General features: G+C 33.4%; 1 protein-coding gene across 1 annotated transcript in view; it reads left to right on the top strand.

The window, feature by feature from the left end:
* LOC125062537 (glutamine synthetase 2 cytoplasmic-like) overlaps positions 1–16,615 on the top strand; it is a 30,794-nt gene extending 14,179 nt beyond the window's left edge. The window contains exons 2-8 of the mRNA XM_047668541.1: positions 7,074–7,117; positions 10,062–10,259; positions 13,726–13,887; positions 14,179–14,392; positions 14,573–14,830; positions 15,141–15,280; positions 15,590–16,615. Of these exons, the coding sequence (XP_047524497.1) occupies positions 7,093–7,117; positions 10,062–10,259; positions 13,726–13,887; positions 14,179–14,392; positions 14,573–14,830; positions 15,141–15,280; positions 15,590–15,738 (1,146 nt within the window). The 5' untranslated portion in view covers positions 7,074–7,092 and the 3' untranslated portion in view covers positions 15,739–16,615. The remainder of the gene's footprint in view (positions 1–7,073; positions 7,118–10,061; positions 10,260–13,725; positions 13,888–14,178; positions 14,393–14,572; positions 14,831–15,140; positions 15,281–15,589) is intronic.
* The last annotated feature ends 765 nt before the right edge of the window (positions 16,616–17,380 follow it).

Here is a 17,380-nt window from a genome sequence, read left to right as displayed (position 1 = left end):
TCTAACTTTCCTTTGTCCATATGGAAAATATTCATACATTTTTTTGTAATGAAAACGTTTATCTCATTATAAATTTGAAATTTAAAAAGTTTGGTCCCTGTGGCCTTCATCCTTCAACGCTGGCAGCATTTTCTCGTTGTATTGTGATATATACTCTTTGAGCGAGGAAATCACCAGCGCTGGGGTAATTATAATACATTTTGTTTATTCCGGATAAAAATATTTCATTGCGTCACTCGAAGTGAATGGTGTTTGTACAAAATATTAATTATATATTAACTCCGTTGTATAGCAATTAATAAATTGCATTTGCATTGTATTGAAATATAATGCATTCCGTAAACAAAATTCGCGTTTATATCCGATACATTATCCGTGGACACTAAAACACATATTTATTAGTTCATTTACCGGTTATCGGTTTTATCTCGAAGTTAAAATAGACTAAAATCAATGTTGACCTTAATTAGTTATATTGAAGCAATGTCTAAAACAGAATCTAGTCCGAATATTAAAATCGGAATAGAGAACTTAAAAGCTCGGCCTAGACGATTCAGCTCGCCCTCACAATTTCATTTCACACTTTGGGAATTGAAATTTTTCCGGGCTAAACAAGATTTTAAAAGATATTATTATTGAATCGCGTCTGTTAAAGAAATGGTTTAAATACACCGTGGCTTGATGGATGAATAATTACTGTTATATTATAACTTACTTACTAGCTGACTCGGCAAACTTTGTTTTACCATGTTATTTCTAGGAAACATTTTTTCAATGTTCAAACATTAGTTCAATAAAAATAACCGTCTACAATAATAAAAAATAGGAGTTGATTGTAGAGGGGTGAACATTAGGGGTAGTATGTATTTTTGTATGCTGTATCATATAAAAATAAAACAAAAATTTGTCAAAAATTAAAAAAAATATTGGGGTGACTTCCTGAATATGCATTAAAGATCATAAGAATCGGTCGAGCCGTTTCGGAGGAGTACGGGATCGAGAATTTTGTATATTAGATAATACACCAGCAATTATCATTGATATGTGCTACCCTTTTGGGGAAGTCCCTTATACACAGTATAATTTATATTTTTACTCGCTTATACATTCGCTATCATAGTATAAGAATATATATATATTACAATTCGTACCTATGGACCTTCGTGCATGAGTGGTACATGATACATTCCCGTCAAAAAAATTGTTGCATATAAATCTATCATAAAAATATATATGAAACGAATTTTGATGTCTGTCCCATGCCATATCTCAACCAATTAATAATGAACTACAAGCTCTTTATCAGAATGCCAAATCGTAAAATGACTGCTTCACGACTGATTTGAGCGCGACCGCCGCTGTGAAAACCGCTGTGAGAGTTCGGAAAGTGAGTTACAGAATCGCAAGGCTGTTCAAGATGTTCCCATTTCCCAAGTAGCGAATTACTCGAGGGCAATAAAATCCTTGTCCAGTCGCAATAAATGCAAATAAAGTAATTATTATGTAGGTGACATTGTTGGCGACGTCTTGTGATTATAAACTGGTGTTCACCTTGGTACTAAGCTAATGAATGGAATTAATCTGTGATTGTATTATGTTTTACAACTTTTAAATACTCGTTGTGTTGATTGTGTTGTGTTAAATTTAAATATTGTTAACTAAGCTATAAATTAGAAAAAAAATACCTAGCCTTTGGATCTTTAGATACCAGAGTTATTTTGAATATTATATCATATATGCGTATTAAAAATTAAGTTTAGTTTTGTAGAATTATATGATTTTACCTATTACTGATAAAAAAAATATTATATTAATTTATAGACAATGGATAGTATTTAGTCGAGAGCCAATCTTGTTAAGCGTGCGTTCTGAAACCTTAAACCAGTGTATTTTTCTTGACGCAATTAACTGTTGCTATGAGAATAAAAACATGCTCATAAATGTCCACTCCTTGTCTAATGACAAATATATGTATGTAAAGTTCTATTAGGTGTTACTAAACATATATATATTTGGAGTATGGAAAGTACCAATACAGCACAAAAATTCCGTAACAAGTTGATATACAAATCGATTCTCCGAAGGCTTTTGGAAGAGAACCGAAATATCCGTTCAAGGACGCGCACTAGACATCGATAGGGTAATGCTATTTGTTTACATTGCCATACATTTTATAGTGATGTTAATTAGTTGCGAGGTAACTTGCATAACAATAATAAAAATTTATCAGATGACTCTATGAATACGTGTCTACTATTGTAATAATATTTATGCAAAACACACATAATTTTAAGTAACAAATAAGCCTAGCAAGCCATTTCTAGGCAAACTGAATGAAGGAAAATACACAAAAGAATTCAGTCGCAAGTGCGTAAATGAGCGCAACATAACAATAAATTACAAAAACAAGGAATAATATCTAATATAAAATAATTACACATAGTGTTAAAAAGTCAAACTGCGTGATTAAAGGGTTATGAAAATGTCTTAATATAAACAAAAAAACACGTAACAATAATAGTTTTACATCAATTAATCGACATGGGGTATATAATTATGATAACATGGCACAATGGTCGCAGGGCCACAGTGGTAGCCTTATCATATAAAGGAATACAGAAATTAAGTAACTATCCATAAACTTCGTTACTAATTCATACAACGCGATATTGATAATTCTATGTAGATAATTTTAGCCATGTTTCCATACTCCTTGCTTACACTTTTATTTGCCCAACAATTCATATTCGTTATAAAAGATATCTTGACATTTGTTAAAAAATAAATATCTTTTTTACAGCATTGAATGTTATCTTCGTAATTATTTTTTAGTGACGTAAAGCAAATCGTAATAACAATACTCGATATTTTAATAAACAATCGATTTACAATAAGGCCATTGTTCAAGGAAAATGACTAGTTCAAAATTACGTTTGTTATAATGGAATGTCTAAAATCATTGTGGTTTGGTTACAAAAAAACAAAATAGCAATAAACGTCGCCCAGTTGCAATGAAGTATATTTAATTAGTCGTTTATGCAGCTGTATAATAGAGGGTATTAAAACATGAGTGTAGTTTCAAAATAAGATTACACGAGTGTTTTAATACCTAATTATATGCAGTTGCATACACTACTTTATTTAATCTCATGGCTATAGGTTTCCAAGTCATAAAGTCTTGGTAACATTTGTCGTACGCTTTTCTTGATTTTTCTGGCAAAAGACTATTCGTCAGTTTCGTAGCTGTTTCTAGAATGTCAGGTGGAGTTAAATTTTCATCGGTATAGTCGGTGTTACTTGACATTTTTGCTTCTAAAGTTTTATCCAAGAAAATATTACTCAAATTCGTATGTACGAAATAGCGCCAAAATGGAAAACTCTGTTATTGGTCTATTGGCTCGGAACCAGCGCATGCCACAGATTATGTGTACTTAAATTGAATTGACACCTCCTTGGTTGGGACACATTGTACTTTAATAATTAAAAAAATATTTTAAAGCATTGTTTTGTTAGGAGAATAATGCTTTAATTTAATTTTTTACTTTTCTTAAAAAAGTATGTAAATAAAATATGCCAATAAAAGTCTGTATTTCATTTCATAATTAGAATATTCCGAATGAGATTATATAAAAATTATTAGAAAAGAGACAGCTTAGTGGTTGGTAGTTAGGTAGGTTATCTAAAATAGCAAAACATATAAATATAATTAAATTTCATTCAAAAACTTCTTTAAACCGACTCTTCCTCCTAACATAGGTCTAAGGTTGACTAAGTACATTAATAAGCCAGGAATTCATTGCCAAGTGAGTCAATCAACATTACATAATATGCCACACTAAATATTTTATAAAACGCTCAGCTTACTAAACAAGCCTATAAAGAAAAATATACGCAAAGATGTCGGTCCCAATAGGACGCTCTGTAGGATACCATCTAAACGAAATACTTTTGTATTGGGCCATTGCTTTATCTGAATGTATTTCTCTGCCAAGACGATAAATTTAAAATTCCTTAGTGCATAACTATTGAACCCAATTGAAAACTTTCTTTATAAATTCTCTTTAAGAAGCTATGTACTCTGCTTTCGTATGAGAGGAAATGCAAAAGGCACAGGACAGTAACTTATGTATATAATTATATTTGTGTATATCTATTACGCTTTGATGCAAATAGATATTTGCAATAAGATTATTGTGTATATCTGTATAACTTGGTACGTGTTTGTAAGTACAAATATGAATTATTTAGTAGTTGAATTTTTTAGAGTTCACGTTCGTTGTTTTAAAGCAAACAATTTCTCGTATATAATGAGTAAAAACAAGTATATTTTTGACAAACATATTTTTTCTTGACATGGAGTGCAAATACCTAATTTCGAAATAATAAATAATCGTTATTACTGAGTGCAGTGAATTTTAATCTCATGATAACCGGCATATATGTGTACCAAGGCCCGAAACACACAAATGGGTCAAGTTAACGAGATAAACGTATCGAACTAGATATATAAACATGAATGTTTTATCGCTTGTGTTAAGGTTCAGTGTACTCTGAGTTAAGTGTTACTAAACATTATTTAAGTTCACTGCGCGTTGCTGTGGTTAAGGACCTATACGGTCGCCAAACTACAAAAAAGAAAAATCTTTCCATTTTTCGTCATCGTTTCTTGAAGGAGGGCGAATGGAAATATATGGTGGAGTTGAGTAGTTTATGTATCCATTTTGAAAGATCGATACACGATTTAAATAACTTCGCTCGATAGAAAAAAAATCCAAACATAGCCAATTTTTGACGCTTTGAGTTCATTTTATAATGAAAATGTATATAGAACATGATTTTGAAATTTACACGATATATTTGATCGCGAGCCAAGTAATCCATTTCAGAAAAAAAATGATAAAATTACGATAATTTAATGTTTTAAATAACTAATTGTTATTACGGGCCGGCGCGCCTCAGTGCTCCAGCTCTCCACTGCGCACCGCAGTCCACCCCGAGACACTGAGACAGCAATTCGTGCTGGGATAGGGCCTTAAGCGGGCGACGCTCTCAGGGCTGAGATTCGCTCTCTCGTAGTCACTAGTCATTGTGCCGTCAAATCCGTTGATTGATATTTTTTCTAAGTGCCCAATTAACACTTCAACGGTCTAAACATCGTGAGGAAACCGTCACATTCGTCAGCCTTCTTGACAGATGATAAACCGAATAGTCAAGAACCCTTGTTCACGTTATTGTCTATAACATTCACACAAAATACACGTCAAGTTGAAAATGGATTACATCATTTTCAACTTGACGTGTGACGCCCAAATAGGCATATTTCTGGGTTTTCGATTTGAATTTCGATACTGGATTATTTCTTAAACTTCACCATATTGACAATTAATCTAAAAAAGACCTCGTGCCTCTTTTAACTATTGTCCTCGTCTATTACATTAATTTTATTCATGTTCTTTGAGAGATCATTTTATGGACGTTAAGGAGGCCGTACATATTCTTGCGTCTTAAATGTATAGTAATCTTATAGGCGTATAGACACGTTTGTCGCATTAAATCATCAAAGTTTTATATTTTTAGCTGTCATACATTCATTGCAACCACCATGAAAAATTAAAATTAAAAGCATTACATTCAAACAATGAAACTCATGTATTGAGACAACATCGCGCGCTCCACGATAAAATGTGTCTATACGAGTATAATATTAGTGTCATACAAAAATTTAAATGTCACTATCCGCTAGCACCGTTTCTATCTTCCTGTTTTAGAGATTTAACCTCTGCTATACAGGCATTGCCACATCGTATCCATAAAGTTAATTTAGAATGGCCTATTTATAGACTCCCGGGTCTATGGTTTGAACTAAGAAGGGGGAAGTTTGCTTCAAGTATGAAAAGATAGCTAGAATTATTTCTTTGTTCACGCAAGCACGCACCGGGCCGCGGGCCAATAAATTTTATATAAACACTTTCCTGAAAGGTATTACCCATATACCTATATACCTAATACCAACAATCAGGAACAGAAAATTTGTGTACCTATAAGATAGTTGTATTTCCATCATCGGACTCATGTCCGGACTGCTCCGCTTTAGATTCCTTACATATGTCCTGGATCATTAAGAACCCTAATACGAATTAATTGAACAAAAAATTTAAATATACCTTAATATAAACTAAATTCCATATTGCTAAATTGATTTAGATTGATGACGAAAATTTTATGCCCTGACGCCCTATCGTAAACGGTATTTTGTGTCAATGCCAAATGAGCTGCATAACATTCCGAAATATACGAATCGTCTTAATTTCAATAATACACGTGTATTATACAACGATAAGTAAAATTTAATTTACAAACATCGCGAAAGTCAGGTCTATGATAGTTTCAATACGATACGCAATTATATATAATTGTTGTATATATTACTATGGCAGCGCCCCGTATTTAGTACTAAAAGGGAGAATGAACACGCATAGTTATTATAATAATTACCTTTTGTACTATAACGAAATCAGAGACCTACAAACCCTTGCCTCCGATTTCCATATCTGGTTGGTGATCTTCTTTTTTTAAGATGATTAATGATGATTAAGCCTGTCCTAACCCACCGTTGTGTTTGGGTTTAAGCCCACCGGTTTCCTCACGATGTTTTCCTTCGCCATACGAGGACGTAGAAAATCCATCCAGCCGGGATCTAAACTACGACCTCGGGAGTGTCGCACGGTCAAGCCACTAAAATAGCTTTAGTTTTTTTTTTTAAAGACAATTCACACCAATTGACCTAGTCCCATGCTAAGCTGGTGAAGCTTGTGTTATGGGTACTAGGCAACGGATATACATACATAGTATAGATAGATAGACATATAAATACATATTTTTAAAACTGAATGATTCATGGGTTTATATGTTTTTATGTTTAGCTTTTTAATAATAATATACTAACACTAGTCCGTAAGTTTATACTAACATAATGATGGATTATTTTATCTGAATAAATAAATAATAATAATAATTAGCACCAAAGGCTTGAATTATAAAAACATGCTTATAATATGTTTTATTTGTTCCAGGTCATAACAATTAGCAGGCATGGCGGACAGCACGAAAATAGAAAGTAAGTTACAACAAAAATCTATCTGCGTTGGCCGTGATTGTAAACTAGTAGAATTTTTTAAACGAAACCAGCGAGAGCAAACGTATACTCGCCCTGTTTGCTCTCCACCGCATGTTGGTCTTTGGGCCCGAGTCAAAGGGTGCTTTTAGTTTAACAGATGTGTTTGTTGTGTGCGCTCATACGCGTTAGATTAAAAAACGTGGCGCAAGTTATGATGATAAAAACGTACGTTGTATTTAGAGGCGCTCACATTTGGCCTAAGTATACACCGTGATCAAGACTGGTGATTGGCGCCACCAAATGGACAATCATGTAATTAAAAATATAGATAATGTAATGTTTAAATCGGAATCTTACCAGGCGGGGTTTTCGAGTGTGTACAGTCACCATAAAACACCAGATTATTATTGAAAGATGACACGAAAACTCTAATATGGCTGGACCGATTTGACTAATTAAAATATTTGATGTATATCGTCTTTTTAGAAATAAACAATTATTACTTGGTTGTCTTATAGTTGTAGTATGAGGTCCGATCTCTATAGGCTGTTTTAAAATTTTTAAGTATTGGCACAAATACATGTAGGTGATACGGAGTTCACCGGGTCATCTCGGAAATAATAAGCATTGTGACGTTTAGTTTGACAGATCCTGGTACTAGATTATTAGAAATTCGAAGTATAAAACGTCATCGTTGTTGAAATTGTCAATAGATTTGATGAATGGGAAATTTTTTGTGAAACAAACAATATTAAAGTGTTTTTTTATTAAAATATATTCAAGATACAACAGCTGTATGTATTTTATGTGATGTTGATTCTGAAAGATCGACGGCCAGGTTGTCATTTTTATTTCAAGTTATGTAACTTCTAAGGCGAATGCTACACGCTCGATATTTATCGTGATATTTGGATCGTGATCCAAAATTACGATGTGTAGTACATGCGTATCACGATCCGTGATACGGATCGCTGGATTTCTAGAAATCTAAAAATCCACGATCCGTATCAATTATCGTCGATAAATATCGAGCGTCTAGTCTCTGCTCGATATTTATCGCGTCAGTATTTATTCTGCCAGCGATGGAAGAGGACGCGCATATATGGAGGCGGAATAATATAGAGAATTCATACTTGTATTAGAAACATTACCTATAAGTATAGGCTGATTTACACGTATTAAGTTGCCAAGTCTTAACTAAATTTTAAGTAACCGTTTACACGTAAAAATACTAAATAATTAGTTAAACTCATTTATTCGCTCAAGATGGACGACCACAGAACAAAATATTATAGGATTTTCTCTTCCTGATTGGGGATTTACTGTATTGTATGCTCCAATACATGATTGTGAAGGTTCTGGGGACTCAACGTAATACGTATTTGAAGAAGGCGAAGGAGTAAACCGGCTACTATTATTCATTGGGGAAGGGGTTCTACTACTGTTCATTAATTGTTGTATACGCATATCGGACAAATAGTTTTGGATATGTTTTTGAGCTTCCAGCGCCGAAAGCAAAAGCATAGCTTTGCAATTACTCCGCCAGCTTATGCTTTTCACTTAAATTTAACTAAATTTTGCCTGTCCAAACGTGTCAAGTGATTAGCCACGCCCACCAACTTAACCGAAAAATAGACAAAATTCTATTCTACCTTGTTTAGTTGCAACTAAATTTTAACTTGCAACTTCTTACTAAATTCACTGTTTACACGGGTTAAGTTACTTAAAATTAAGTTAATATTTAGTAAATTTTTAGTTAACTTAATACGTGTAAATCGGCCATATGGGACACCTCAAATGCAAACTAGGCAAACTACAGAAAATAATTTAAAAAATAACAGATTTGAAACGATCTGGTGCTGCAGCGGAAAATGTTTACAATTCAAAGTCTTGGATATTGATGTATATCAGCATATACTGATAATAATAATAATAATAATGGCAACGCAAGCTTTCTTAATATTGTTACTCATATTGTAACACGAAATGTACGAGTGTACTCAATGAAATTTACCGTCGTACTGACGCGATCCGTATCGAGTGTGTAGTATACTAAAAAAATACAAGATAAATATCACGATAAATATCACGATAATTATCGAGCGTGTAGCATTCGCCTAAGAATGGAGTAGGAATTAAAATATATAAGAAATTTATTTTATGTTAGCGAAATTTTATAAATATTATGGAATTTACCTTAGTCTTTTGGAATTTATTACATACACAATAACACTCCGGCTCATTTAGATCACGTCAACGTTGAAGATATTTTGTAAAGATTTTAAACTCACCTTAAATCCTTTAGGAAGTTAGAAACGGTGATAAATTTTTATCGTTTAGATATATTTATTAATCTACTAATTTACTATTATTATATTGGCTTATTAACCTGTATAAAGCAAGAAATATATGATAACTAAATAACATCAATAGATAAATAGATTTTTGCGCTACTCATTCAACGCCGATATATGGTATATTTAGAAAAACGTAAAAAGTAATTATGGACTTCCTTGCCAGTGTTGGACAAGGCAACCGCCGTATTCCGGGAAGAAATTACGTCTTCAATGCCACTGACTGACCGCTTATTTATATCTTCATTTATATAAACATTGCTGTTTCTCGAGCAACAAGCGTAGAAAGGAAAATTTGAGTAAAAATAAAATATACAAATTGATTTTTGAACCGAACTAACTACAAAAAGGCTTTTAATTATTTCTAAAATATTATTCGTAAGCGTTAATATGATTCTAAATACAAATTTTTTTGTAGTCATATACATAATTTGAAGATAATTCCACTGTTTATAGATTGAAGTATCTTAAACGCTAATTAGAATATTAAAATATATTTATGATTAAATTAATATTTAAACATTATTAAAATAATAACATTGGATGGTCACGTGTTAATTACTATGTACTTATCATGTTTTCTTTTACAGATAACCCTAAAATCCTATCGGGGCCGGTTCTAACGAACTCGCCTAATGCTGTGTTATCAAAAACACTGCTAAGCCGGTACCAAGACCTACCACTGCCAGCTGATAAAATAATTGCCACATACATTTGGATAGATGGCACTGGAGAGCACTTGCGGTGCAAGGATCGTACCATCGGATTCATTCCAAAGCAGCCAAAAGGTATATGTCTAATTATCTATATATATATATATATATATATATATATGTGATTTATTGAACCTGTAGTGTCTATCCCTAACTAACGTTCCGCCCTGGAAATAATACACGGTAACAGGTATCAGGATCCTATTTAGGGTCTATTAAAATAATAAATAGTTTCCTTGTCATTTTCATTTTGTATTGAATGATGTGAATTAGAATTTTCCCCTTGTCATTGATAAAAATTACATATTGTGCAAGGCTATACAATATCTGCATGCATCTAATTATATGTTTCTTTAAATCTCTCGCTGTAACTATCCGTCAAGTCACAAGTGGTATAGTGGTATTCGATCCCCGGCTGTGCACCAATGGAGATTCGTTCTATGTGAGCATTTAACTTTTGCTCGAACGGTGAAGGAAAACAATGTGATGAAACCGATGTCTTAGACACAAAAAATCGTCGGCGTGTGTCAGGCACAGGCTGATCACCTGCCTATTAGATTCACATATAATGATGAAACATATACATAAATCTGTGACCTAAAAAGGGTGTAGCGCCACTGATTTTATTCAGTCAACTACTCGTAACAATTACGACTGGTATAATGTATGTGTGAATTAATGTTTCGTTATATTCATTTAATAGTTAAAACTGAAACTCAAACCTATTTCAGAACTTAGTCGTTGAACAACTGTCACACCTTTAATTGAAAGATACAGTACCAATTCTTAAAAGTATTACTTAGGTGAGCCCTCAACCCGTTTGCTGTCAATATAGAAAGTATACATTTTTTAACCTCATTCACGTGAAGGATCTAATGACTAGATTCTGGTCTAAGTCAAATTACAGAATGGTGCGATAATTAAAACATTTAATAATGAAGGCCGCATGCTAATTGTAGTTCATAATGCGGATGTTCCAGTTTAAATGTGCGCGTCATATTACCTATGATTGCATAATTACTATTATAGTTCTATGCAGTTACCGCGTATTGTTTTCCGCTCTAGATTATACTATTCGTTATTTACTGATAACTTGGAAACAATAAATAAGTGCTTTGTTGGAAAATGTTTCGAAATTGTACGACCAACGTTTTGGCAAATAATAATATAATTAAAATTCTTATACTAGTCTACTTAAAATCGTCATTCGTATTTCTCTTTTGAGACGGACTATACTTAATAGTTTAAAAACGTAGATCTTTGCTATATTTTCACAGAACCGTTACTTTGTAGGTAGTGAAGTGTAGTATGGATTATATGAATAATAGAGTTCATTCGAACTGACAACCCGAAATGCTACTGATCCGGGAAATATGTTTGAACATATTTAATCTGTTTCATTGATAATTTCTATTTTGTAGACAACTTACTTTCCGCGACATGCCTTCAACTTCGGTATGAAAGTTTCCTCACGATGTTTGTCATCACTGTACGAACAAGTGTTAATTGCGCATAGAAAGATAATTGTAGGAGCGCTGCCGGACTAGCACGAACTTATGGTACAACGTCGAGTACTAGGCCACCACAAAGACAGTTCAGCGTTTTAGGTTCTGATTCGATTTAAGGAGATTTAGTAACCGATCGATTAAAACGATCTTTAAACTGTGCATATTTAACGCTTGTTTAATTGCTTTAAACCTGGATTCTAGTTCCTCCTGACAAAAGCATAGTTTCAGTGTCGTCACTTTTGTTTCACAAAGTAAATCTTTAAAATATATACAGATATGAAGCTTTGACAACCACGTTTGTCATTAAGGACAGAGGCCTTTTGCTAGTAAAAGGTATACCCAATTTTCCAAAATTTGTGGAGCTCTTAAAGAATCTGTTTATCTTTAGACAAATTGACAAGGATATTGGAAGCGATGACCGAGCATTGTCTGTATGAAGCACACGCCCGTAGCAGTTCCATGTATACTGTAAAATACTGCCCTCCGTTTTTTAACCCTAAAGACTTAGAGAGTGAATTCGATTTCCAATGCAAGTTGCTGGCACGGACAAATAAACGCTCTTTTGATGAGAATTTAAAAGGTTTCATCGTATTATTGTTCTGGATAGGGTTGTGTATGAAGTGAATTTTATATAGTGTAGATTAGTGCTAGGTTGTTAGTCTAAAATATATAGGTACACTTTACCAGCTACTCGACTCAGCCAAGGCAGAGAACGCCAAAAAGGGAAAGTTTTTGCGTTCTCTGCCTAATTATTTATAATTAAAATTAAATGTTGTATATACGGTATATAGTAAAACTATCTTATTATTAAAAATATTGTATTGTCTAGCATTAGAAACTATTTGTTAATAACAACCTCAAACTATAAGTAAACATATCGTAAATTTGTTATAATTTTCAGTATTAATATTCTTGGCTGAGGCACAGATGTAGTCTATAAATAAATATATTTGCATATTTAGTGTAGATTCTTGTTAGACCACTATTTGTGAAATATCAAGCAATGACTTGTTGACCAGGATTTTATCAGATTAATATAAACAGTTTTTGTTTCGCAATTTAATCACTTAGTTGCGCAGAAGTTTATCATGAGTTTGATTAAATAATATGCGGTTGCCAATGTATAAAGTCTAAAAGATGTCATCGCGGAAATACTATGTTATTTATTATATATTGTACCAGCTACATCACGCCTTCACTGATGTTTTAAATTTCACTCGTTAAGACTTTATATATCAGTTACGACTATTTTCGGTAAAATTTAATCAGAACTATTGCACTGTTTTTAGTACTCTTTCTTTTTTCCGTCAAAATGTATTTATTTTATAATGAAAAGTGACAAATTACTAAATGAAGATTAAATTAATGTATTTAAACTGATTTATTTTTTATAAGGAGGGTAAAGTAACCCCTGTGTGCGTGTCTTAACTCGTGACGTTCAGATTAATTATATAGCTCTTAGTTTTTATTAAAGAAGTGTGTCGTTGCGTGAAACGTTGGTACACGCTAGTAATAATTGAGCTTGGTCTTGGCAGCCTAATCACAATTGGTACGGAAAACCAATATAGTTTTTAATGCATTAGGTAATCAATTAATAAAAAGATAATTAATTTACTGTTGAGCGATAGTATGTAGCATCAGATTTTATTTGATTGGTGTATTAGAGAAACAAATTTTACGTTTTATTACTTCAATAAATTGTAATCTGGAAAATTCCATTCCAACTTTGGAAAAACACCAAACAAGCGCTGATTGCAAGTAGCGTAGCTAATTAGTAGAGCAAAAAATCTGATTACTTTCGCCTGATATTGACGCCTGGAAGGAGTCCTGGGTCATGACCTAAATACGATTTAATTTTCACTTATACGAGTACTTTCCTATCCATTATGATTTTAATCATATAATAGATTTAATATCCTTGGATTATATTACCCAATATATCGGCGTTTTACCCAATATTTTGTGTTCGGACGATATCAGGCAAGTGACAGACTTATGAGATAGATTCTATACAATTGTATTATTATTTCCAGATCTTCCGGAGTGGAATTTTGACGGAAGTTCCACTGGACAGGCTGAAGGCCACAATGCCGATACCTACCTTACTCCGAGGGCTATTTACAAGGATCCCTTCAGACGAGGAAACCACATCCTTGTTATGTGTGATACCTATAAATACAACATGAAACCTACTGGTAAGATGAAGTTTTATTATAAAATTTATAAGATAGTGTTTGTAAATGCTCGCCGTGGCAGACATGGCTGGTTATGTTTGGTTGATTATTATATTATTTTACAAAGGATTTTAATAAAATTTATTACGCTATGAACAAAGAACTTTATAATATTGGAGAGTGATCAATGTTATTATTTCGGAGAGAACACAATACTTATTCCATCCATTTAATTCCGTGAATCTATTTGAATTTCTATAATCACATTATATATTATAAACGTAGTTATGTAATTGCCTGATATTTTAATAGAAACAAACAACCGCATTAAATGCCAAGAAGCATACGACCAATGCGAGGATGAGGAGCCATGGTTCGGGATTGAACAAGAGTACATTCTTCTGGACGCAGACCTGCGCCCCTTCGGATGGCCTCCTGGCGGCTGCCCACCCCCTCAGGGACCTTACTACTGCGGCGTCGGGGCCAACAAAGTGTTCGCTAGGGATCTCGTCCAGGCTCACTACATGTAAGTTTATTCAATTAATGAGAAACTCTCTCTCTTGCCAAAGTACCTTTTCGTTACATTTGGCAATATACTAAACCGAGTTATGTACTTAATTACATCAATCTGTTCTTACAAGATGATGTTTTAAGACATCGTATTCTACCAATTATAAAATTTCTAAATATTCCATTTCTCATTTAGTTGCTGTCTGTACGCTGGTGTGCCGATTTCCGGCACAAACGCGGAAGTGATGCCATCTCAATGGGAGTTCCAAGTTGGTCCATCTGTGGGTGTGACAGCTGGGGATGACCTTTGGATAGCGCGTTACTTATTACACCGTTTGGCTGAGGAGTACGGTGTTATTGTAACCTTTGATCCCAAACCTGTAGCTGACTGGAACGGCTCTGGCGCACACACTAACTTCTCCACGAAGAAGATGAGAGAAGAGAACGGTATTATGTAAGTATTTTCTTCAATATATGGTATATTTTAAATTTGTAATTTAGCATGATCTCTAAGCAATGGACAATTTCTTATGTACTATTTTTATCCATAATACAATAGCCGATTGACGGTATTGCCCGGCGTTGGGAAATACTCTATAATAAATATGATTGACTAATATTCTTTGACTATACTATACTGTTCTATTATCGTTTGTTAAGTAAGAAGAGTAAGTGTCACTAGAATGTTGTTGGGGTCCCTGACCATGAGCCACTGTTTTATGCTTTGTAACTACAAGTTAGATTATATACCATTTAATTTCCAGTGAAATCGAGAAGGCCATAGACAAGCTGTCCAAGGTGCACATGAAGCACATCAAGGTGTACGATCCTCGCGGAGGCAAAGATAACGAGCGCCGTCTCACCGGTCTGCACGAGACCGCCAGTATTAACGACTTCAGTGCTGGTAAGATTCAGCTTATTTCCTCATGATGTTCCCAAAGAAGTTTATTCTACCCTACATTGTATTCTAATTGATATGCAAAGATTAAACTGTAAAAAACCATATCATATTACAAACATGTGTCGGTCGAATAATGCTTTTAATGTACCCGAGGGTAGTTGGTTAAAAAAAACTTTACTTCTATGATTAAATGACTCCGCAGCTAAGAGATTACGCTGAGCATAGAGGACTGACCACTTACTTGCCTTAAAAATGAGTTTAGCAATAAAATCATGCAGTAGAATGAATAAAAGTACCAAAATTTGATTTCAGGAGTCGCAAATCGCGGCTGCAGTATCAGAATACCGCGTGCAGTGGCCGAAGAAAAGAAAGGCTACCTGGAGGACCGTCGACCATCATCCAACTGTGATCCTTACTCTGTCATCGATGCTCTCATGCGCACTTGCATATTGAATGAATAACATGAAAGTGATAGCAATGCCGCCTTTAAACGCGTTAGCTAGCGCCTTCCCACTTGATATGTCGCGGAAATTTCCCATAGATTTTCCTAAATCTACGAATACGTATCGCACATATATTTAATATGAGTCTTGTATTGACTCAAGTTTTATACATTTTTTGTAACTCTGATCAATTAATGGTGTTCCATAATTTAATAGATATATAGAAATATAGTGTATGTAAATAATATTTCTTTTATACATGACCAATAGGCTATTGAAGCATCTCCATACAAATGCACAAAATCGATAATCTAAGATCATAAAACATTCCAAGGGCAGCTTATGTGCTAGGTTAGCGACTAGCGTGGTAAAGGTAGCGTATTATCGGACCACATAAGATATTATAAATAATTATAGAGGATATTTTACGAATATTATGTGATATTTAAAGGTTAATTATTATTGTTATTTTCATATCATAGTCTACGCATAATAATCACATGTCATTACAAAATATTATCGAACAATTTTATCATGTCGTCTTATATCAAGTTAGGCTTAGTGTAGATTATTGTCAAATAACTTAGAAAAATTAAGTGGTACACACAATTTATTAATTCAATGATTAAATAATTATGGTGGTCTTCTTTATAACTATGCTGTGCTATACGAACAGGATCTTCTTAATCTTCCATTTTCTTGTATCAGTATTACTTGTTTCAGATACAGTTTTGGTTATTTCTATAGCAGAAATTTTATTCATGTTATTGTTATAACGATCACCATAAAACAAATTTAACATATCTTGAAAGAATTTGCATAAAATGCTTATAAATATTTTGCATGGCCATTGCTAGTGTAATTTTATTTAAATAATAAAATACAAGGAATTGAATGAAACATTTTTAATTATAAAATGTTTATCAATATGTTATGGAATGAAATGTTTAATAATGAAATTAAATAATATTGTTGTATGATATACTTGTTTTATTTATCTCCGCATTACATGTTGTGCCTACTATGACCCAGATATGTTGATGAGACGGATTTCCTTAGTTTCCATCATCTTCCCCAACCATCCTATTATCCGCTGGTGAATTTTCAAACATGTGCATTATTTACAACTAATGGGTCTCAGGGTCGATAAGTATTTTTCGCCATCGTAAACAATCTCGTTTGGAAATTTTGACCACCTATTGTTTTGAGGTCATTGACAGCTCCATGCTTTCAACATAGCCTTGGTCTACCAGGTTCAGTAAAGACTTTGGGGCTCTGTCGTCAGCTCATAATCAACCTTTTATCAGATAACAATTGGTAAAATCAAAATATATTTATCTTAAATATTACCTATAATTTTATGGTCTACCATACTTACTAAGCCATAGATTTCTACGTTTCATCGAACATTTTCCATAGCGACCGTCAGTTTGTACCAGTTAGATGGATTTATGGGTCTACCGGTAAAATTAAAAGTCGCCTGGGCACTTTATCGTATGTCAAATACGCTGGACTCATACCTAAGTTTAGTCTTGACTTTGAACCGTAAGGGTGTAAACGATAGATTAGAGAACAGATTTTCTTTCTACCAATACACGTAGGTTGAAGAAAACTAGTGAAAATGGTATGATTTACATCCAAAATCCCAATGGGACAAAAA

Source organism: Pieris napi, chromosome Z (genome assembly GCF_905475465.1).
Source record: "Pieris napi chromosome Z, ilPieNapi1.2, whole genome shotgun sequence".
NCBI lineage: Eukaryota > Metazoa > Arthropoda > Insecta > Lepidoptera > Pieridae > Pieris > Pieris napi.
Note: the sequence above shows the minus strand (reverse complement) of the source record. Positions and strands in the feature narration are given on the sequence as shown.